General features: G+C 48.7%; 3 protein-coding genes and 1 pseudogene across 3 annotated transcripts; 2 read left to right on the forward strand and 2 right to left on the reverse strand.

The window, feature by feature from the left end:
• Positions 1-2,334: 2,334 nt before the first annotated feature.
• Positions 2,335-3,015, forward strand: LOC123408203 (non-specific lipid transfer protein GPI-anchored 7-like). The gene is made up of 2 exons (XM_045101369.1): positions 2,335-2,731; positions 2,858-3,015. Exons 1-2 carry the CDS (start codon positions 2,335-2,337, stop codon positions 3,013-3,015), a joined length of 555 nt encoding a protein of 184 aa, XP_044957304.1.
• A 4,264-nt stretch (positions 3,016-7,279) lies between these two features.
• LOC123412384 lies at positions 7,280-9,035 on the forward strand. Its single transcript, XM_045105330.1, has one exon. The coding sequence runs from the start codon at positions 7,729-7,731 to the stop codon at positions 8,746-8,748; it is 1,020 nt and encodes a 339-aa protein (XP_044961265.1). The 5' UTR covers positions 7,280-7,728; the 3' UTR covers positions 8,749-9,035.
• Positions 9,036-9,329: 294 nt separating this feature from the next.
• On the reverse strand, positions 9,330-15,087 carry LOC123408204 (annotated as a pseudogene).
• Positions 15,088-15,092: 5 nt separating this feature from the next.
• Positions 15,093-16,700, reverse strand: LOC123408205. The gene has a single exon (XM_045101371.1). It carries the CDS (start codon positions 16,698-16,700, stop codon positions 15,270-15,272), a length of 1,431 nt encoding a protein of 476 aa, XP_044957306.1. The 3' UTR covers positions 15,093-15,269.
• Positions 16,701-22,850: the final 6,150 nt, after the last annotated feature.

Genomic DNA, 22,850 nt, shown 5'->3' on the forward strand with positions numbered 1-22,850 from the left:
TATAACACGGAGAGATATGTGGCTAGCTCCCGTTCGTCAATGTGATGTAGGCATGCATTCCGTGTGTAGTTATATGTGCTTAGGGAAAAGAACTTGCATGACATCTATTGTCCATCCCTCCCGTGGCAGCGGGGTCCAAAAGGATACTACGGGATATTAAGGTTCTCCTTTTAATAAAGAACCGGAACAACGAATTAGCACTTGGTGAACACATGAACTCCTCAAACTATGGTCATCACCGTGATTGGTTCCGGTTATTGTCACTCCGGGGTTGCCGGGTCATAACACATAGTAGGTAACTACAACTTGCAAGATCGGATCTAAAACACACATATATTCGTGACAACATAATAATTTCAGATCTGAAATCATGGCACTCGGGCCCTAGTGACAAGCATTAAGCATGGCAAAGTAGTAGCAACATCAATCTCAGAACATAGTGGATACTAGGGATCAATCCCCGTCAAAACTAACTCGATTACATGATAGATCTCATCCTACTCATCACCGTTCAGCGAGCCTACGAATAGATTACTCACGAACGATGAAGAGCTTCATGGAATTGGAGAGGGAAGAAGGTTGATGATGACGATGGCGACGATTTCCCCTCTCCGGAGCCCAAAACGGACTCCAGATCTGCCCTCCAGATGAAGAACAGGATGTGGCGGCGCCTCCGTATCGCAAACGCGATGAAATCTTCACTTTTGATTTTTTTTCTGGACGAAAGTGAATTTATAGAGCTGAGTTTGGCGGCGGCAGAGCCACGTGGGCCCCACAAGCTTGGTTGCCGCGGCCAGGGGGGCGCGGCAACAAGGCTTGTGGCCCACTGGCCCATCCCCTCCGGTGGATCTTTGCGCAGGTATTTTTCATATTTTCCAAAAATATTCTCCGTAAATTTTCAGGACGTTCCGAGAACTTTCATTTCTGCACAAAAACAACACCATGGCAATTCTGCTGAAAACAGCGCCAGTCGGGGTTAGTTCCATTCAAATCATGCAAATTAGAGTCCAAAACAAGGGCAAAAGAGTTTGGAAAAGTAGATACGATGAAGACGTAGCAGGCCCTTCCTGGTCGTGGCTGGTGCGTGCAGTGTTGTGAACGCGGTGGCTGCGAGCGGTGCCAGCCAGTTTGAGGCCCTTCGTGGTGCGTGGCTGGTGCGAGTGGTGGAGTTGACCGCGACACGCAGGTCCTGAGATGTCGGTGTTGCCGTTGTGCTCCAGTTTGGATGGGAGGAGGGGTAGCTTGAGATCTTTTGGTGGATGCGTTTAGGGTGTTCTCCCTAACGTAGGTTTTGCAATTTCTACGGACGAAAGTCCTCCTCTTTGCCGGTGATGGCAACACTCGTGGGTGTTGTTTCCTTGTTGAAGGCCTCACCGAGGAGATCTTGGACCTCTCTCGTCCTCGAGTTCAATCTCCGGGTGAAAACCAAGATCTACGTTGTTGGATCGGCGATGACGGCGTCCTGGACGTCGTTTCTTTGTTGGAAGCATCGTTATGGAGATTTGACCTCTTGATGGGAGCACATGGTTTGCGGCATGGTGTCCAGTCCGAAGTTGGCGGTGGCGGGGTGACGATGGGGTCTGCGGTGGCGTGTCCGGTGAGGGTTGGCCGTTGGCCAGCGGTGATTGGATAATCGAGCATTCTTGACTTCTAGGCAGCGCCTAACAAGCCATGTAGAATGTCCTCTTGCCACCGGAACGGCACATCTCCACCTCTTTATCGGATATGTCTCCTTTCTCCGGTGCAGACGATGTTGTTCGCATGCTTGTGTCCTTCATGCTCTTGTTCACATCGTAGTGCTTTAGGCCTAGTTTAGTTGGGTGTTATGTATCCCTTTATTGGTTTTTGTTCGTTTTTTTAATAAACCGAGCAGTTTCCAGCCATCATCGGTTTCTTCTTCTGCAATGAAATCATAACAGCTCTCCTGCTAACTTAAATTTTTTTTAGCTATGCGTTCTTTTCTTGAAGTCGTAGAGAGTAAAAAAAGGTAAAGAGTAGAGATATTCAGCGCCCCTCTTTCCCGAAAACCTCCTGCAGTTCGTAAGTAATTCACGTACAAATTCGTAGGTGTAGCATTTTTGGTCGCCCGCCCTAACAGAAACCGTGAGTCTTTAACGGCCTGCACATGCACACACTTGGTCTTTGATGTGATCCCGCATGCGCGCTCCGATCCGCTGGTCACCACCACAGCTCGTGCTGCCCTCTTTGCACGGAGCGCGCGCATGCGCAGGGCTTAACGAGCCAAACCAAACCTCAGATCGACCACCATCACGGCGCCGATCCGCCATTCCGGACACCGAAGCCTGTCGATCTGCCAGCCAGTGCCTGCCCGCGATGCACTGCTCCGCCGTGCTCTTCTTCCTCCTCGTCCTCCCCCGACCCCGTCCCGCCGCGGCCGTCGACGCGGGCGCCCCCGCCCTAGCCCCCGCCCCCGCCCCCGCCCCGGCCCCCGGCAAGAGCATGAGCGTCACGCCGGCGCCCCTCGTACCGTGCCTGGAGGACGTGCTGCCGTGCACGGCGTACCTCAAGTCGGCGGGGCGGCCCGCGCCGACGTGCTGCACGGCCCTCGGCCGCGCCGCGGCCTCCGAGATGCCGTGCATCTGCCAGCTGCTCGCCGACCCGGGGATGCTCGCCGACTTCAACGTCACCAGGGAGCAGGCGCTCGGGCTGCCCGCGCGCTGCCGCCTCCCCGCCGGCTGCCGCGAGGGCTCCATCGGCACGCCCGACCCAGGTTAATTAGCTCCCTTCGACCCTTCCCTTCCCCTCCATCCCAGCCAGCCGGTGCGCAGGCATGCATGCACGTCCGTGTCCGTGTGTAACTCCTGGTGAACATAAAGCTGCTCTTGTGTGCATGCAGTTGTGGAGGCGCCGCCGCCGCCCGCCGTCCGGCCGCCGCGCAATGGGCACGGCGGCGATCCGTCGGGTGGCGACCGGTGCAGGACGGGGAGCGTCTCGCGCGCGATCTGGACGACGATGCTGCTTGGCGAGTTGTTCACGATCGCTGTGTCGTTTTAGGCTTCTTGGACTGAGGAGTGTTCTGCTCGCTGCATTCGGCTCATGCATGATCGTGTACACTTGCACACAGTGTGTTTGGTCAGCTTCAAGAAAGAAGAAAAGATGAGGTGTTTGGTCTTCACATTTCCAGAGTAGAGGATCGTCTAGGTTTTTCGTGCTAGGAAAATTCACTGATTGTTGCTTATTGGCTGGTCTAAATCAATAGTGGTACCAAAAGTATTTTCTTCATCAGGGCTTGCTATGATACTAGTGGCTGGGGCGTGCCATTGCGCCCGTCTGAGATCAAGTTATGCGCTCGCTGGGCACGTACGGTGTCACATGTATCTTAGAAAGAAAGAAAAAAACGCCATGTCCATCTAAGAAAACAAGCCTTTCCTCACCTCCATCTCAAAAATAAATAAAGAAAAACCTTCTGAAAAAACGTCACCTGCATCTAAAAAAGCTTTCCTCTGCTCATCCAACCAGTGAATGCCACATGACAGAGTCAGGCGCGGTCACCTCGATCGTAGAAAAAATAAAGAATGTTTGTCGTCTCATCCAGCCGATGGATGCAGTGATACAACTCAAATGAATTTGTATACATTTCAAATGGATTTGAACCAACCGAACGATTTGCATGCAAACCGAATGATTTTTATTTAAACCAAATCAAATTTATTTTCTTCTGATCTAAACAAAAGCGGACGGCATTTTTTTAACCTAGTCTAAATTTTTGTCAGGATATGTCTTACCCGTGTACAACAAGCTTAACGGTTGTGAGCTCTAGGAAGTGAAGTTGCGAGAGGGGAAGAGTATGACGTGGGACACAACCCACATGGAACACGGGACGTCGTTGTATCTGTATCCCGCCTCCTACTCTTCCTCGACGGAGTCGACCCTGTGGATGGACCGATCTCGTGGTCATTGCGGCCGGGAGATAATCACATGGGCGACGCAACCGACACAGAGCTGGCGACGTGTGTGATCGTCTGTGTCTCCTCTTCGTCCACCTCAGCATCAATCTCCATGAATATCGCGTATGTCTTCGCCTGCAGAACGTGAAGTCGTCATCGCTTGCGGTGGATATCGTGGGCACTGCACATGAACCGATACATAGGTTGAAGGGCGTGAGGGTGAAGGAAAATTTAATGCAAATGGATGGAGTAGAGAGTTACCTAGCTAGCTTAGAGAGTGGATATGCCGAGGCTAGCAAACTTAATTAATGCATCACCTAGCTAGATCTAACTACCTAATTATGAATCATGATAAAATAATTGGGTTTCTCAAGATAAAGAAGGGAGAGAGAGGAGGAAGAGCAAGAGGAAGAGGAAGAAGAAAGGAATATACTAGGTGGATACACAAGGGTTATTGCATGAAAATAGTGTTGTGACTTTATTACTGGCGTTGCTACACAATGCAACACCAGCATTAATATGTGTATTCCTGACGTGTCATTGTATCATACGCCGGTGTTACGTGGGTCTCAAAATTGACACACAAAAATTGACCCACAAAATATATTGTTGACGTTCAGACGAAAGCGACACCATAAATAAAGGAAATACTACCGTTGTGGCATAACTCATACTACACTTGCATACAACATTAGAGGCTACATACAAGTGGTGTTCCACGTAAGTTCAACGCCTGTACTAAGTTACTAGCTATGTCATACAAAAATGACCGACACCAGCGCTATTTGAAAAATACGTTGCCGCTGTTGGTTGGAAACGGCGTCACCAACAAAAGTTATGGCTAGCCATTTCTTTACTAGTGTGTCCGCTACTCGCCCAAGACGGATCCTCCATGACCATGGTCACGACGACGCCGTCATTCGCTCGCTCGCCTGCAATTTATCCCTCCATGAGCCTGCTCATCGAGGAGCCAGAGGTTAGTAGTGTTCGTCCTGCTGCGCCTGACGGAACACCGATACCGGATCCGTCGACTGCTCTTCCGCCATGACGATGTTGATGTTCGCCCACGCTTGCTCCATGATGAAGATGTCGACGCAGGCTAGGGTGTTGGCTGATCGTCAGACGCCTCCTCCACCATCTGCTCAACGTTGTAAACCTATGGCGAGCTCGCCGGCAAGCCAGTCTCTGTCCGTCGCGCATGATGGGCATGCCTATTGATTCCAAGGCCGACTAACTCCTGCCTCTCCATTGAGAGGCTCTCTGAGATCGCTCTACAGCTTGTGGTCATGACGGAGGTAACGCAGTGCGGATTATGTCTGGGTCTGGCCATGTATAAATAGCGGACGCTAGCCAGGCCAAACGGCGAAATGTTTCAACGTGGGCTTCAGAGTTGGTTTCTGGACCGCTGCGTCTGTTAATTGCAAGCAGGCGAACGAACAAGCAGACGTTTTGAGTGTGATAGCACGCACGGAGATGGAAACATGGTGGGGCGGCTCTTGGCGGAGTGCCGCTTTAATGCCGACTCCAGTGCGTGATCGTGTCCACTCTTGACCGCCCTGAAGAAGGCGGAGGCACAAGAGATGTTTTATGTGAAACCAGATTATAGAACGAGGCCTTGTTTGGTACTAATGTATTTTAGAGAATTGGTGGGACTATCCCGGTCAAACCTCTAAATCCTCACATATTTCGAAACGCCGTTTGGCACGAATGTATTTGACCTATTTCATTTTCATATTTTTCACAAATCTTCAAACTTTTGTGTATTTTTCTCAATACCCAATACACTACCCTATCTAATGGATCGAAGATAAATGAAGATCTGAAAGGATTGGATGAAGGTTGGGATTTTATCAGATCCCCGTCAATCCCCTCAAAAACCCTAGTACCAAACAAAGGCCTGACCGAAAGACCATCAACTCTAGTGTATTTTTCTCAATACCTAATATACTACCCTACCTAATGGATCGGAGATAAATGAAAATCTGAAAGGATTGGATGAAGGTTGGGATTTCATTAAATTAGCACAAATCCCATTAAAAATCCTAGTACCAAACAAATGCCTCATCTTACCATCTCGTTTGCGAGATTTGAAACAACCGGACGCGTCCATGGACCGTACAGGTGTGGCAATTCGGTTCAGATGTATGCAGGATTCTCTACGATGCAGAGGGTCAACCCGGCCGCGCCGCGCCGCCCCGTAAAGCTGCCGCACTCCAGGAACTCCGGTAAGGTGAGGCGTGTCGTCATCGGAAAAAGGTTGGGTTGGAGACCGGAGCACTGTCCTATCAACTGCTCCATTTCATTTCTCCGATAAGATGACATATAAAATGGGAACCGAGCTGCTCCATTGCTCTTTCTCCTTGGCAGCACTAGAAAAGAAGGCCGGTTTTGTACAGAAAATGCCTTTTAAAAGCTCTAGCTTCTGTAATCCTTTTTCTTTTCTTTTGAAGAAAACCAAAATTGTATTTCAACGTTTCAAGATTTTTTTCTAACACCAGTTCATTGTGGATCATGGCATTTTCGGAAGACACTTTGGAGGACTTCGGTGTTATGAACAGATGTCTTGGACTGACTTATTTAGGTTGTCAAAGTTTTTTATTTTAGTTTTGCAAATTCAAGAATTCCTTTTGAACGGACGCGTCCCCGCGTCCCCACTTTCATTGAGAACCCAACATGCATTCCCATTTTATTTCGGATGGGACTATGATGTTGCATATGTGCACTGATCATATGGCGCAAACCGTCGTACCCTTATCTCATCTTCTTCCTCGCGAGAGACCGGCTCACACCTTCTTCTTCCTCGTCCTCCTTGCCATGTCGTTTCTTCTATCCTCTTTGATTTTTCAGTCTCGCCAGCATCAAGTCAAGGCATTATCTCACATTATATTCAAATAGGGTTTTCTCTCGCTTTATATTATAAAGCATATCACCAATCCACAAGCTCAATGTTTACGGGCAACAAAAGAAAAAGTAAAATAGGTCTGGTTGAGGGCACAACACAACAAACCCCAAAAAAAGCAACTAATTAATCAGGCTCCGGGGGTGGAGGAGGTAACGATGGCGCGGGGGAGAAGGCGGTGGAGCGAAAGGATTGACGTTGTCTCGGTAACGGTTTCAGTTCTTCTCATTCCTCGTCCTTCTCCTTTCACTCCGGGTAAGTGTTCATTAGACGCAACGTTCGCCTGGTAAAATTTCCATCTTATCTCATCTTTAGGAGTTAATTTTTCACACGCTACGCATACCATTCGTATAAAACTTGAAATTTTCTAAATTTCGAAATCATGTAAGAATTCTTCATGGTGCCTGCCATCTTATTTTTGTATTTCTTCTCTTTCTGTATTTTTTAATCCCCACTCCCTCCTTGAAACTGAGTGAGTACAATTCAACAAGGTCATAATATAATGCTGCATTTCATCAAGCACTAGTACTACTAATTAACAGCCAGCATCCCCCTAAATATCAAAAATGCTAAACTTACAGATGATTTATACAAACTTTAACGGACTAACCCCTCTCCTCTCACTAATCTTGCTCCCCCTGATTTTTAAGGTGGACCCGCTTCATCCTAAACCAATCAAAATATCCCATCTAAGCTCTGTCCGTAATCGTTTTGTAAACTCTCTGTAGTTAGCATTGCTCCCTAAATATAGGAGATCATTTTCCTCCATTGGTGATTAACCTCACGTACTTTCGGCCACCTCCTCCGCACGCTCCGTCTCCGTCGTGCCGGCCCGCCGTTTCGATCCCTCCGTCGAGATGGCGGCATCCTACGGCCGCCACCACATGCCACGGCGCTAGCCCTCCAGAAAGAGAGGCAGCAATGGCGGTCCCGTCGTCGTCGTCCTTGTTGTCGCTGCTGCTGCTGCTGCTGCTCCTCGCGCTCCCGCATCATCGCTCCGCGGCCCAGGACCACGGCGCCGCCGCCGTCAACATCTCCGCCGTCGAGGCGGCCGTCCGCGACCGCGCGTTCCAGCTGCTCCACCGCACCGACAAGCTCGTGGGCGTGCCCCTCACGGCCTGCGCGTCGGCGTGCGGCGTCGTCGCGGTCCAGGCCTCGGCGCTGCGCGTGCGCAGCAGCTCCCTCTGGTCCGACGGCGTCAACGCCACCGCCGCTGACACGGCCGGGTTCACCGTGCCGCCGCGCGTCGTGCCGGCCCCGTTCGCCCGCCGCGTCGACGTCGTCTTCGAGCGGTTCGTCGGCAACGCCTCGGCCGCGCTCTTCGCCGCGCCGCGCGGGTACGCGCTGGCCGCCCCGGTCGCCGCGCTGCTCGCGTACGACGTCTCCGCCGGGAACAACGGCAGCCGGGCCGTCGCGCTGCGGGCGCTCGGCGCGCCGGTCCGCGTAGATTTCGGGGACCTCGCGCCTGCGGCGGCGGCGACGAACGGGACGCCGCCGTTCAACGCCACGGCGGCCAGGTGCGTAACCTTCGCGGTGGACAGCGGGAAGGCCGTGGCCACGCACCCCATGGCGTCGGCGACCGCGTGCGCGGTGACCGGCACGGGGCACTACGGCGTGGCGGTGCGGCTGCAACCGCCACCGCCACCGCCAACGACAGTACTGCCGCCGCCGCCGCCGCCCGGGGCGGTGCGGGAGCGGTGGTGGGCGTGGACGGTGGTGGCTGGCCTGGGCGGGGTGGTGGCGGTGAGTTTCCTGGCGGTCACCGTGGCCGCCGCGGTGCGGTGGAGCAGGAGGCGCAGGAGGGAGGAGATGGATGTGCGGGCGTTGGCCGGGGAGGAGCTGGGGAGGATGGCGGTGCGGGGGAGCAGGATGCCGGCGGCGAAGATGGTGAGGACGCGGCCGGAGCTGGAGGACGGGAGCCCGCTGGCGTGGCGGCGCTAGCTCCTCCGCCGGTTGCACCGTCGCCGCCTTGTGTGAACTAGGTGTATTCTTTTTTTTCTCAGCATCAGACATTCAGCCTTGGTATTGTCATTGTACATTATTACATACACCACTTTATACTCTAATATGATATTTTGTGTAAACTCAGAGTAAAAATGTACACTGAAATAGGTCATTATCTTGAGATTGAGAGCAACATATCACTGCATGTTCTTTGAGAACCAGTAGCAGGTTGCAATGGGGAATGGGCTGTCCACCTCATTTACCGAATCTAATTGTTGTTCTTATGTTCCTTCCAGGATAGAACAAAACTCAAAGCTGTGACTGAAATATAATGCTGGTATGCACATTATTTGGTGTCACTAAATTCGCAAAAATGCATACAAATCATATACTTGGCCATGAAAAATACATCATCATTTCTTCTACTAAGAAGTTCGAACATGTCGACAGTGATAGCAGGGTTACATGTTTGAAGTTTCAACCATTCAGACTTTTATATTTGATTGCTGGAGCAACAAAATGTTCAAGAATTTACTCTCTTCAGCTTTCAGCACTTGTCACCGGTCAGCAAACATAAGCTAAAACTGTACATTACTCAAATTTCAGGTAGCAATACATAGCTAAAAGAAATCCAGAAATTGCTTGAAGATGGCACTGCATCTTTTGCAGACTCCAAGTAGATCGAGTACCGCAACAGATTACAGTATATCTGTTTTTCTTTCTGATCCACAAATCTCCGTTTCTCTGAAACCGATTCTTGTACATCTCCTGAGAAACTGCAGCAATGAACTTCACAGGTTCATCATACTGCAGTACTTTCCCTGGAAGTGCATACAGCTCATCAGTATTATATGGAATTAGAAACTCTATGATGTGGTCCAAATAAGCTGGCAATAAGACGAGCATACCGCCGCTCATTGCAAGTACCATATAGCAGTCCATAACTGTTGGAATACGGTGGACGACTGTGATAAAGGTCCAATGTTTGAACTCTGTCCGGATAGTTTTCTGAAAGACAACATCCGTTGCGTTGTCTATAGAGGCCGTGGCTTCATCAAGAACTAAGATACGACACCTTCTCAAAAGCGTGCGAGCCAAACAAGAGAGCTGCCTTTGGCCCATGCTCCAGTTTGACCCGTTTTCTGCAACTCTATGGCAACAACTTGATAAGTACCACTAACAGTTTGACAGATTTGACGGCACATGTATTTTGAATTCTGAAATGGCTACAGCAGAACTCTGAAATGGCCTACAATAAACGCGAGACCAAATTATGTATATGTATAGATATAGTGAGGTTTCCTACCAAGCGAACCGAATCCCTATTCCTTCTCCTGGATGGCTTCAAGAAGTTGACATTTGTCAAGAACCTGCAACACAATAGCATATTAATATTAAGTACATGCTTTAGTGTTTTCTTTTATTGTCATTTTACGACCCCATACGTCAATTTATTTATCCTGAAATTGTGATATATCACACTGTTTTACCTCACATATTTGTTGATCCGAGTACTTCCCAAGAGGATCTAGATTATATCTTACTGTACCCTGAAAAAGTGTTGGGTTGTGTGAAATGATGCCCAAACGAGAACGCAGGTCATGCAAGCCAAGCGTGGTGATGTCTACAGAGTCAATACTTATTGTGCCACCAGCAGGTCCAACAAGACGAAAAAAATGCACCGATTGAAGTTGCCTTGCCCCTTCCTGTTCGACCAACTATACCAATCTTGTCTCAACATTCAAGTATGAAGGGGTGCATCTTCTCTGTACCTAATCTGTCAAATCAAAATAAATCACATAAAATTGTTAGAATTTCTAAAGGGTTTCACCTGGCCAGGCATACATGTACATGCTTAAATTTGATTACCTTCAAATCTCTAAGCTCCACACTGCCAACTTGGGGCCAGTCTGGTGCCGGACAGTTTTCTTGAATAACTTCTACTCGTTCACTTTGTATATCCATGTAGTGGTTCACCCTTTCCACAGATACTATTTGATTCGCAAGGCTGCATTGCCTTTGAATAGAGTTAACAAGAGTATTATTTAGGGAAAGACCATAAGACAATTGTTGAGTAAATAGGTAATTTTCCGAGTAGATTAATCCATGAAATAATTCGAGCGCCATAACATACATCTCACTCCCAGCATCGGTGGCCCCGAATTTAGATTCGAGCGTCTCCCACAATTCCTTGGCAACGTGCATATGTAAATATGCATCAACCAGCTTATCTCCGATCACGCTAATGACTGCTCCAAGGAATAGGACGGTGGCCTCCTTAAACATCTTCTCCTGTTTAGGAGTGATAGTTTCCGTAGAAGTGACACCGGCTACCCAGAACACGTTCATAGCTGTGAGCCATAAGGTGGTTCTCGTTTGCCAACGCTTGAAAAAGGTACCGGTAAACTTAGTCAACACACCATTCATCTCACAAAGATCAGAATGTATGAGTTCTAATGGTGCCAAGTGTCTCTCCTCTCCAGCCTTGTGAGGCTTGCGAGGTTGCTTTGCTTGCACACACGAATGGCACTTAGAACCTTTGGCTAAAGTGAAAGTTGGGATTAAATTCAGTTTTGCTAGCCGCGACATAACACCGAAACTTATGTGACAAAGACGTGAATGCCAAACTTCAGATTATTTAACACTCGAATGAATATTGTTCACGACTTTATTACAAAAATCTGCAAGAGAAAGGCGGAACAAACCTTCGCATTCATAACCTTTTCCAACGAAAAGTCCATATTTCGTAACTACTACTTTATTAGACTCAAATACCAACTTAAACCCTTCTCTACACAGAAGGAAGCCACTAACGAGATTCTTCTTGATGGCGGGGACATGTTGCACGTTCTTCAGCTGCACGATCCTTCCCGAAGTAAACTTCAGATCGACCGTGCCAACACCAAGAACAGAAGCACTCGCGCCATTCCCCATCAATACGGACCCGCGACCGGTGGCCTGATAAGAAGAGAACAATGATAAGTCAGCACACACATGAATATTTGCACCCGTGTCCAGCCACCAATCGGTGGACTGACAAACTGTAAATACAGTAAGTAAATTACCGTACCCAGATGCACCACTTTCATTGTTGCCCACGATCATATTGGCAGACTTGGAGTCCTGCGTCGGCTTCTTGTACTTGTTTGGGCATTTGTTCGCCCAATGTTCCTCTGAACCACAAGTATAGCAGCCATCTCCCTTCTTATTCTTCTTGAAGGGCTTCTTTCCCTTCTTCTTGAAGTCGGTATTCTGTTGGACAGAATTCTTTTCCTTGGGCTTGTGGGAATTGAAGTTCCTCTGATGTACCATATTGGCAGCAGAAGAGCTTTCCACCGCTTTTCCATTGGAGTCCTTTGCTCTCGAGTTCTGCTCAACACTCAGATGGCCGATGATGTCCTCTACTGAGAACTCACGCCTCTGATGTTTCAGAGTAGTAGCAAAGTTCCTCCAGGAATTAGGGATCTTAGCAATTATACAGCCCGCGACAAACTTGCCCGACAAATTGCACTTAAGAACCTCAAGTTCCTCAGCTATGCATATTATCTCATGAGCTTGTTCAATACAGAACGGTTGTCAACCATCTTGTAATCGTGGAACTGCTCCATAACATACATCTCACTCCCAGCATCGGTGGCCCCGAATTTAGATTCGAGCGCCTCCCACAAGTCCTTGGCAACATGCATATGTAAATATGCATCAACCAGCTTATCTCCGATCACGCTAATGACTGCTCCAAGGAATAGGACGGTGGCCTCCTTAAACATCTTCTCATGTTCAGGAGTGATAGTTTCTGTAGGAGTGACACCGGCTACCCAGAACACGTTCATAGCTGTGAGCCATAAGGTGGTTCTCGTTTGCTAATGCTTGAAAAAGGTACCGGTAAATTTATCCGGTTTCAGTGCAGCAGCAAAACCATTACTCGAAAAATTCCTACAGAAATTAGGTTTTTGGATTGTTGAGTAAATAGGCAATTTTCCGAGTAGATTAATCCATGAAATAATTACTAACATGGCATTGCATAGGTTCATCACATAATGATCACGCAGTATACTAGCAAGTACTACGCATATAGCAGAAACATCTACGCATATAGGCAGTACTACTAGTGCAGACAAACAGGAGAGAGATAAACATATCATACCCTCCGATCGGCCAGTTGGCCGTAGCAGTAGCGGTGGCGGCGGCAGTATCCTCTGCCGCCTTCTTCTCGGCTTCGGCCTTCTCGCGGACGAGACGGTCAGCTTCGCTTGGTGAAGACATGGCGATGACGAGGGCGACGCGGACGTAGACGAAGCAGACGAACGGAGGCGAGCAGTCGCGTGATCGCTCCCCAAAAACCTAATCGCCCCTCTCCCGTACAGGAACCGGAGAGGCGAGGTTTCGGAGGCCTGCTCTCCCGTCGACCGTGTACGCGGTAAACGGGACGGAGTCGCCGACGGCAGCAGCAGTCAAGGAACGAACGCGTGAGGCAGATGTGATCTGATTCTCGTGACGGCTAGGGTAGGCGATAGCCTCCTGACCGGCAAAAATAAGCGCGTAGTTATGAGCTCGGCCAACCCACGGCGGGGCGGGCGGCGGAGGAGGAGTGCGCGAGGGCACCTTCTCTTCTCACTCTCCAATAGCATGTGGAAGAGAGACCCTTATAAAGGGGTCCAACTTCTCCTACACTAGCGGGGTGGGACTAAACTTCCCACCACCTTGTCATGCCACCACCTACATGGGCCCTTGGAGATTTTTCTAAAATTTGTCTTATGGGCCTAAGGCCCATCTCTAATTTCAACAACAATGCCATTCCGACAAAACCTGTGCAAGTATGAAGAGAAGTAATTAGTTTTCTGATGGGTAATGCTAATTTCTTCATAAACTGGATGATATTATATAACTATATTCTCAATGATTTTGGCACATAGACATTGGGGCATATAAAGTGTTACTAAAGGCAAATTGGATATATACCACTAGCGTTTTGAACCATTCACGGCTATCTAGTAGGTTTGTAACTCTATTCAATAAAGCGTAGGCTTTCTTATCGCAAGCTTAACATTCATAACTCAATAACCTATCAAAACAGAGGGAAAAAATATATTTCTAATGCATATAAAATTCGTTGCACATCTGATGCATGCAAGCATCAACGGTCGTACAGCTTGTAAGCAACCATAACTTTCTCCAATATGTGAAACAATTTTGTGATTGTTGTACTTAAGATACTAAGCTACTTACCAGGGCTAAAAGTTCCAGGAGGAAGAAGAACCATGACAAAGGCATAAAAAGAAAGAACCGCAGCACTCATTGTTTCCAGGCGCTGAATCCACCATTCAGTAGCTGCAGAATTATAAAAGTATGGACTAGCATTCTTGTCGACTAGCTCCAAATTTTTAGCAAAGAAACGATCTTGTTCCTTGGAAGCACGTATTTTTAGCAAATTTATAACCCCTGAAATCGATTCACCTAAGTGATTTGCTAGTGCCATTAATCCACATCAATTCCTTAGCTGAGGCTAAATAGTACCTTTAGATGACCAAAGATAACATATCTCAGTCAACCGGAATTGTGAGAAAACATTAGACTATTTAACCCCATGGATGAAAATTCAGCAGAGTAGATCATTCGGAAAATAAAATAACAGTAGAAAGGGGATTTAACCATCTAGAAATAAAGTCACACGAATCACCTGCAACCGAATTGCCAAAACTATCATCGGCAACGATACAAACAGAACTTGCCATGTCACAACAGCCAATACTACCAGATCGCTATATGCAGTTAAGCTGGCACTAAAGGTAAACATGAAGGCAAATGGAACATCAAGATCAATGATACTCAAATCTGAAGAAACCTGCAGGGGATAATCCATCATTAGAAAATGAATGTGAAACATAACTCTAAAGACCATATCAGTCATTTGTTTCAGGCTCTTCTTACCCGGCTAAGAATCCTGCCTAGAGGAGTAGAATCAAAAAAGGACACAGGTACACGGAACAAAAAATTGAGTAACTGGGAAAACAAGGATCTTGAAGTCTGGACTCCAAGAACAACGAGGAACAAAGATCGTGATAACACAAAGAAAATGGTGCAGATTCCGATAACAGTGTACACAGAAATTAACTTCAGTGTACTAACACGAGCATTTTGGACATTAGCAGCCATCCATGAATTCTGTGAAATTTGACCAGCTAAGAAAATTATGTGAGAAACAACAGAAAGAGAGGCATACAAGAAGCCTTTGTTGTGGCGCAGGTAAAGCATATAAGGCTTAAGACCTGTATCCCCTGATTCGCTTTCCTCTCTCTTGATCAATTGATCTACTGCTGATGGCTTCACAGCCTCTATATATCAATTTGAAAACGAAGTACTAAAACAGTTTAAGTTGGCAAGCATCATAATAGTCACAAATCAGGCAACAACATGAACTTTTTTTTTTCAGTACTTCAAAAGCAAACACCATGGTTAGCATCAGGGCTCTCTCATACACATTAAAAGATTCATTGACATCGGAGTTGATGTGCCGCAGTTCATTCAGAAGGAAACAACCATGTTGGACTCATCGGCTTGCCATCTGGTGCCCGAGAGGCGTGCTCCGATGATATGTCTGCAGCAAATGGTGCCAATGTGCTAGCTCTCAAACTGTACATGAAGAACTTATCGAGTGGGGGACCATTTTTAGCATGGCAGAGATGGCCATCGACGAAGTAGATGACATCGCCTTCCACCCCGTCATCATACTCCGACGCATGAAACGATTTGCTGCTGCACGGGCTGATGAAGATGCAGTCGCCATCCAAGGTGTTGATCTCGGTGAATCGCAGAGGTCTCGTGCTTAAATCCACCATATACACCCCAACCTTGCAGATATCGTGCCAGCCCACACCGCCACCTAAAAAGTGTCTGGCGATGAACAGCAATTTTCCATGCCATTCTACCAGGTTCCACCTCTGCTTGTAGCTGCCCTTGACCTCGGGCAGCACGGCCGCACAACGCTCGACGCGAGAAACCATCAGCCCAGAGTCGTCGTCGTCGTCTGTTGTCTCGACGGCAAAGAGGTTTGTGGTGAGGTCGCTGAGGACATAGAGCTTCCCCTGGTAGAAGGTGATGTCGCTGAACTTGCTGATGCAGCCACCGAGGCACACGCACCACGACGCCATCCCGTGCCGCCAGAGAGCGAGCTTGGCCGAGTTTCTGTGCACGGAGAAGGCAGCCACGATGCATTTGGACCCAGGAGGATGAGGCGAGGAGGACAGGATCACCTTGCAGAACGACATGACGTAGTGTGCGGCGTTGATTGTGCACTCGACCACGCCGCTGCCGCCGACGATCGGGAGGGACCGACTGCGGGCATCGACGAAGTGGGAGGACGCGGAAGGAGGCGGGAGACGGAGCACGTCCCGGGAGAAGGGGTTCACCAAGAAGCACTCGCCGTCGCCAAAGTAGCGGCCTTCGTTCGGCCGCACGCCGGCGAGCCAGCCCTCGAACGAGCCCACGCAGCGGACGTCGTCGTCGTCGTCGCCGGCCGCCGCGTCCCCGGGCAGCGGGATGCGGCGCGCGCCCGTGGCGGCCCCGTCGGGGGAGAAGCCGGAGAACGCGAAGTCAGCGTGGACGAGCAGGGGCAGCGGCGGCGGCGGCGGGCGGTGGAGGAGCGCCGCGGCGCGCCAGGCGCCGCAGACGGAGCGCATCCTGGCGCGGTCCTCGGCGCGCGGGAGGCGGCCGGCCACGGCCCCGAGGATGTCCGGAGGGACGTCCGCCCACGATCGTGGCTGCGGCTCGAGGCCCGCGACGACGAGCCTTGGGTTGTCAGGGGGCATTTCGTCGAGCACCTTGCCTGCGCGGCCGCCGGCGACGACGGGGATGTGTGGAGGTGGGGAGGGCGGGCTCTGACCTGAGGCCCCTGTGCCGGATGGCGTTGCCGTCGGAGGTTGGGTTGGGGAGGCCGGCGTGTCTTGCGGCATTGGAGTTCGTGTCACGACCCGAGCTCCTTCCATGGATTGCTCAGAGAGTCTGAGGATACGTACGGGAAGAGTTGGGTGCAGGAGGAAGGAGTCAATTTTTTTCACACCCCACACGCTGGCCAACAGTTCCCCTTCAGTGGCCTTATGGATGTGATTGATAGCTTGTATGTAGGGTACATCAGTTTAAAAGTTTTCTTTTCGATCCACTTTTTGTTGTTTGGTAGAGTGCATGAGCTAAGAAGAGCAAAAAAGGGCCTCAGCTATGTTTAACCCAACACCCCCGCGAAGGCGAGGTGAGGAAATCATAGCTGAGTTCGACCCACCTTGCCCTTCCCTCACCCCGTCGATCCACGGCCGCCTCGGCCTCGCCCCGCCTTGCCTTTACCCTGGCCGCCTTGCCTTTACCCTGGCCGCCTCGCCTTCGCCCCGCCGCTCCCCGGTTGCCTCGGCCTCGCCCTCCCACGCCTCTCCCGAGCCCCGACGACCTCACCCTCGCCACACCGCACTGCGCCTCTCCCGAGCCCCGACGACCTCGCCCTCGCCACACCGTATCGCGCCTCTCCCGAGCCCCGACGGCCCCGCCCTCGCCACACCGCACCGCGCCTCTCCCGAGCCCCGACGACATCACCCTCTCCCCTCTGCGTCGCGCCTCTCCCAAGCCCCGGCGGCCTCGCCCCCTCCGGGCCGTGCCCCTCCCAAGCTGCGCCGGTCCCCGGTCGCCTCGCCCTCGCCCCGCCATGCCGCGCCCCTCCCGAGCCCCGGTGGCCTCGCCCTCGCCCCGTCGGGCCGCGCCTCTCCCGAGCCCCGACGACATCACCCTCCCCCTCCGCGTCGAGCCTCTCCCAAGCCCCGGCGGCCTCGCCCCCTCCGGTTCGTGCCCCTCCCAAGCTGCGCCGCTCCCCGGTCGCCTCGCCCTCGCCCCGCTATGCCGCGCCCCTCCCGAGCCCCGGCGGCCTCGCCCGCGCCCCGCTGGCCCTCCTCTTCCTCAACCCGAGCTCCGACGACGGCCTTGCCCGCGCTGCGTCCCTCCCGAGCCCCGACGGCGGCCTCGCAATGCACCTCTTCCCCATATCACACATACCCTACCAAATACAGTCTCATCCAAGCATGTCTCACCACATACATGACCACCAAACAACAAAAGATGTATGTATTCATCATGTCTATACTTAGCATGCATCAAGAGGGAACAATTATGCTCGGGTGAGAACTGCTGTCAAACACACCTTATGTCTCTCACGCAACACACGCTTACAGGCGGGCCCCGGGTCTCAACCCCAACATGCAGAGCCATCTAGATTTTTTCTCAAGAGAATGCCGTCCTTCATTGGTCACAAAATATCATTACAAAGAGTTCCCTGGATGCAATCCGGAGTTACATTACACTGGACAGAATCACTACATGACAAACACAGTTATGCTGTCGCAACATTCAACAAACAACTGACACGAGTAAAGGAGCGAAACGAATAAGAGGGTGTTTGGATACGTTTTAGTTCCATGACTAAAACTAGTAGGTCTAAAACTTGCTAGCCTCACACATGCTTGGATCCAAATACTAAACAGACTAAAATCAAGTTAATGAGCATTTATTATCCTCCAAACCCTCCAATCCAGAACTCGCATGTGTTAAAGGAGAGGAGTTAAATGAGGAGAGAGATGACTAATCCACATTTTAATAAGGGTACCCCTGACTAAAAGATTTTAGCCTCAAGACTAGTTTTAGCCTCTCTTTAGTCAGGAATGCTTGGAACTTTAGCCTCTTAAAGAGACTATTTTTAGTCAGACTAGTTTTAGTCCCTTGGATCAAGCACCCTCTAATTACCCGCCAAAACATTGATTTCGGTGACTGCCGTCGAAGAAAGAACTCTTTCGATGGTTTATTACGGAGCCATCTAAGTTGTGAACCACGCTGATGCTTGCTTGGTCTGCCTGCTGGGCCTGGCTTCGCTCGCGTATCCACTAGCTGGATTCTTGAGGACAGGCGATTTATGGTCCGTTATCATCATTGATGATGGTGAGGGCGTGATATTCAGGCTCTGTTTGTTTCAAAAGTCCCAGGATTTTTTTAGTCTCAACTAAAAAGTCCCTAGTCCCTACCTGTTTGTTTCCATGGACTAAACAGAGACTAGAGGTCATTAAAGGACATGCAAAAAGACCATGTTACTCCTAATAATATATTAGAAGTTATTAAATGACATGCTAAAAGTAGGGGTAGTGTTGGAAAAAGTATCAAAAAAGTCTCAAAAAGTTCCTTACATAGGGACTTTTTCTTTTAGTCCCAAATACGCCATTTTAGTCCCTAAAAGTCCCTCCTGTTTGTTTCACATGAGACTAAAAGGTACTTTTTTAGTCCCTGCACCAAAAAGTCCTTGAAAACAAACACCCCCTCACCCCCTCTTGAGACAAGTCCTCGCTCCATAATGGCGTCGCTGAAAGGCGATGACACCCATGTAATAGTCCTCCTAGGTGGTTGCCTTGCGATAAAGATATTCCCATTTGATCAACACTTGAGGGAAGCGTCTATCTCATGTGAACAAGTCTGCGTTGCATGATTGTCGTGGGTAATTTTTCGCAGCTAAATAAATCCAGTAGAGGGAGATATTGGGTCAGGGAGTAACCTATAGTAGATGGTTTCAATTGGAAAACATGAAAAACTGGATCACCTGTACAACAAATGGTAAATACAGGTGGTACACCACTTCGCCGCTCCAGAATTGTGAAATACTTGAAATATTTGAAGGATAGCTTGGGCCACAGTCAATTGACCTTTCAAAAGCATTGGCTCCCCAACAGCAACATATTGTTCTGTGCACATTCTATCAGCTTGAGCTTTCATCTGAGCTTGTACCTTGAAGAGTAGTTCGTTCAACAAGTCGATGTGGGGCGAGGGAAGGGAACTAATCTTTCCACTACTAAAGACCCTTGATCGACAATGATGTTTGGTCTACTTCCAAAGTATGGCTCTCCTCGCTCTTCGAACAACCTATCATCGAAAATAATTCACATAAACAAACATTACATATAGAAGTATGAAATTACAAACAAGGTGACTAACTTGGGTGTATGGTTTAGGTTTTCATAGTAATGTCACGGTTGTAGGTGAAGGGATCAACTCATGAGAGTCAATGAATGCCGAACTATTGCTTCACAATAAGTTTATAGTTGATGGAGCATAGAAGGGTCAAGGTATATTTGGAAACAACACACACATTGTTCAGTGGATTGCATATGATGTCAAAGTTCATATAAAAGAAGATTATTTGGGTAGGGTCACTTCAATTCAGGTTAAAGTGGAATGAAGCTTGTTTTGAGTTCAAACTCAATGGGTCAAGGTTTGTGATTATTAGTATCATAGGCTATGCATGACTAGTATATGGTTCATGTTTTAAATTGCCATGGCTTCAATTGTATTGGGTGCATGGTTTCAATGTTATGAACATTTGAAGTACAATTTAAATTTAATGTGATCTAACGTGTAATTACTTGGAAGGTTCGGGTATAAGATGTATAACGGGTAAGGTTCACTTCATGATTGAATATGAAAAAGGAATAATTGCTTTTGGGCGTGTAGTTTATGAACTAGAGTTATACAAGCTCACATTCAAATTTTGATGTCCTTAATTGGATTCAAACAAGTTTGAATGGTTTGGTTCAGTGTGTGAATCAATGTACAATAGGATTCATGATGAAATTCAAAAAGGTTCGAAAGTTATAGCTCAAAATAGGTTTTACTTCAAATATAAATAATTCAAGCTTGATAGGTTAGATTACAAAATGAACTAAATAGGCTTAGGACATCTTATGAATCAATTTACAAAAATATTCAACTAATTTGGACTTGTAGTTTGAATTCTAGGTTGAAATGGGATCTGAACTCAGATTCATATAATATGAATTGGAGAATTTTTGAACTAGGGCGATAAGGTTCTAATGGTCATTTGTGAACTTTTGGAACGCAAAGGAAAACCAATCAACTCATTTTAACTACTTTAAGTTGCACCAAATTCCAACTTAATTTTGTTTTGCTCAAAAGCTACCATGGTGGCAAAAATGGTTGCCGTGGCTCCAATATATCATCTGCTACCAAATTTAGGTTGTATCAAATTCTAATTGTTGAAACTATGAAAACATAGTTCTATTGAAAACTTACATCCTAAGGATCAATCTAAAAAAGATCCACTTTATTTGGACTAATGGTTTGCATTTTAGACCCTAAACAAGGTTCAAGTTCGTTTTTGAAATATGGAAATGTGAAATTAATTGGTTCCGGTGAATAGTCTTCTCCATGAGGATCAATATGCAAAAAGATTCACTCAACTTTGAGCTACACGTAGCATGCTATAAAGGTGTGAAGTTACATGCAATTTTCTACAGAATTTACAGAAGTCAATTTGGATGAAAATGAATTAAGAGAAATAGGCAACATGTGGCCTTTTTCAATTGGCTGATACCGTTTTTCGACTAGGTGTCACCGGATATAGACTAACTCAGACAACTGGATTTTGGACATGTTGCGTAGCCACATGCACCGGTAGCAGTTCACTGAGATCTATTCTCATGCGTTCGCGTGACGGGGATATCACCCCCGAGTATACCAAGAGCGGGGATTACCCATCTCCAAGACATTTGGGGCCCCGTGCCCCCCAGGCCAGCTGGCGATAGCCGGCCCATTTGGCCGACTCAAGTACGGTCGGCTGATGATAGCCGACCCCTCAACCCGCGAGTAGGTCGGCTGGCGGTAGCCGGCCCTCCCTCAGCCCACAAGTGCGGCCGACAGGAGGCTTTACTATAAAAGCCACGTCTCTGCCCACTAAGAGGGCAGGCTAAAACAGATAGCCATCCCACCACCATACGTAGAATACCACCTGAGGCGCGAGACCGGCAGTCAGCGCTCCGTCCCCTCCTCACGAACAACTCAAGGAGCAACCTTTGGACTGTGATTCCCATATAGTTACCTAAGCAGGACTAGGGGTTTTACCTCTCCGGAGGGCCCTAAAGCTGGGTAAACCGGCGTCATGGGTATTGCGCCCACACCCGTTCCCAGAGGCCGTCAGCGCCCATCGGCCCCAACCTACGAGTTAATCCACCCCATGGCATTTGTCCCGGAAATACCACGACATCGTGCGAGATAGAACGTCCGAGGAATATGGGAGTTCACCTAGCGATGGTTAGGTCACCGGAGATGAAATGACGACGGCAATGGCTCTCGGGATTCACCCCAAACGTCCTCTTTGCTTATCCTCCGGCAACGGGAAGGACTTGACAAGGTGCAGCTCGGCGAGGCGATCACAATGATAATGTCAACGCCATCAACTACCTCCTCTGGTGACGGCGATGTGCAGCTGGAGCAATGGAGTCTTTGACCATCCTTGGGCCATTGTCATTATGCTCGATATTGCGCATAATGAATTGGGATGACAATGAGTTGAACATAATAAAAGAAAGGGTTGATTGCTCATGTACGGGGTCGAGATCTCTCATCGGAGTGTTGCAGCGATGATGGTGATTTGAGCTCGGGATCGAGCGGCCTTGCAACGGTGAGGTGCGCACGAGATGGAGATCGACGGAGGGGCCCCGAGGGTTTTATACGGGCTGGCAGGAGGTCGAGGGAGGCATCATTGCGACATGAGGTGGTGGTCAACGGTTTTGACACCACACTACTAGAAAAACAGCTATAGACAATATGGGACAATATGGTTACTAATGGCGCACTATACATGTGGTGCACCATTACTAAATAGTAATGGCGCACCATGTGTAGGTGTGCCATTAGTAACCAAAATAGTAATGGCGCATCAGGTGAAAAGTGCGCCATTACTAAGTTTGATCAAGGTTTGACCCTGTCATACATATAGTAATGACGCACTTTGTATAGGTGCGCCATTACTAAGTTGACATAGTAATGACGCACCTTTAGAAAGTGCGTCATTACTATGTGTATCACTGGGTCAAACCTTGGTCACAGTTAGTAATGACGCACTTTATATAGGTGCGCCATTACTAAATTGACATAGTAATGCCACACCTATACAAAGTGCGTCATTACTAACTTTGACCAAGGTTTGACCAAGCCGGCGACATAGTAATGGCGCACTTTGTATAGGTACGCCATTACTAAATGCCCCCCGTGTACTGCCTTTTCAGTTT

This window comes from Hordeum vulgare, chromosome 7H, assembly GCF_904849725.1.
Source record: "Hordeum vulgare subsp. vulgare chromosome 7H, MorexV3_pseudomolecules_assembly, whole genome shotgun sequence".
Taxonomy (NCBI): domain Eukaryota; kingdom Viridiplantae; phylum Streptophyta; class Magnoliopsida; order Poales; family Poaceae; genus Hordeum; species Hordeum vulgare.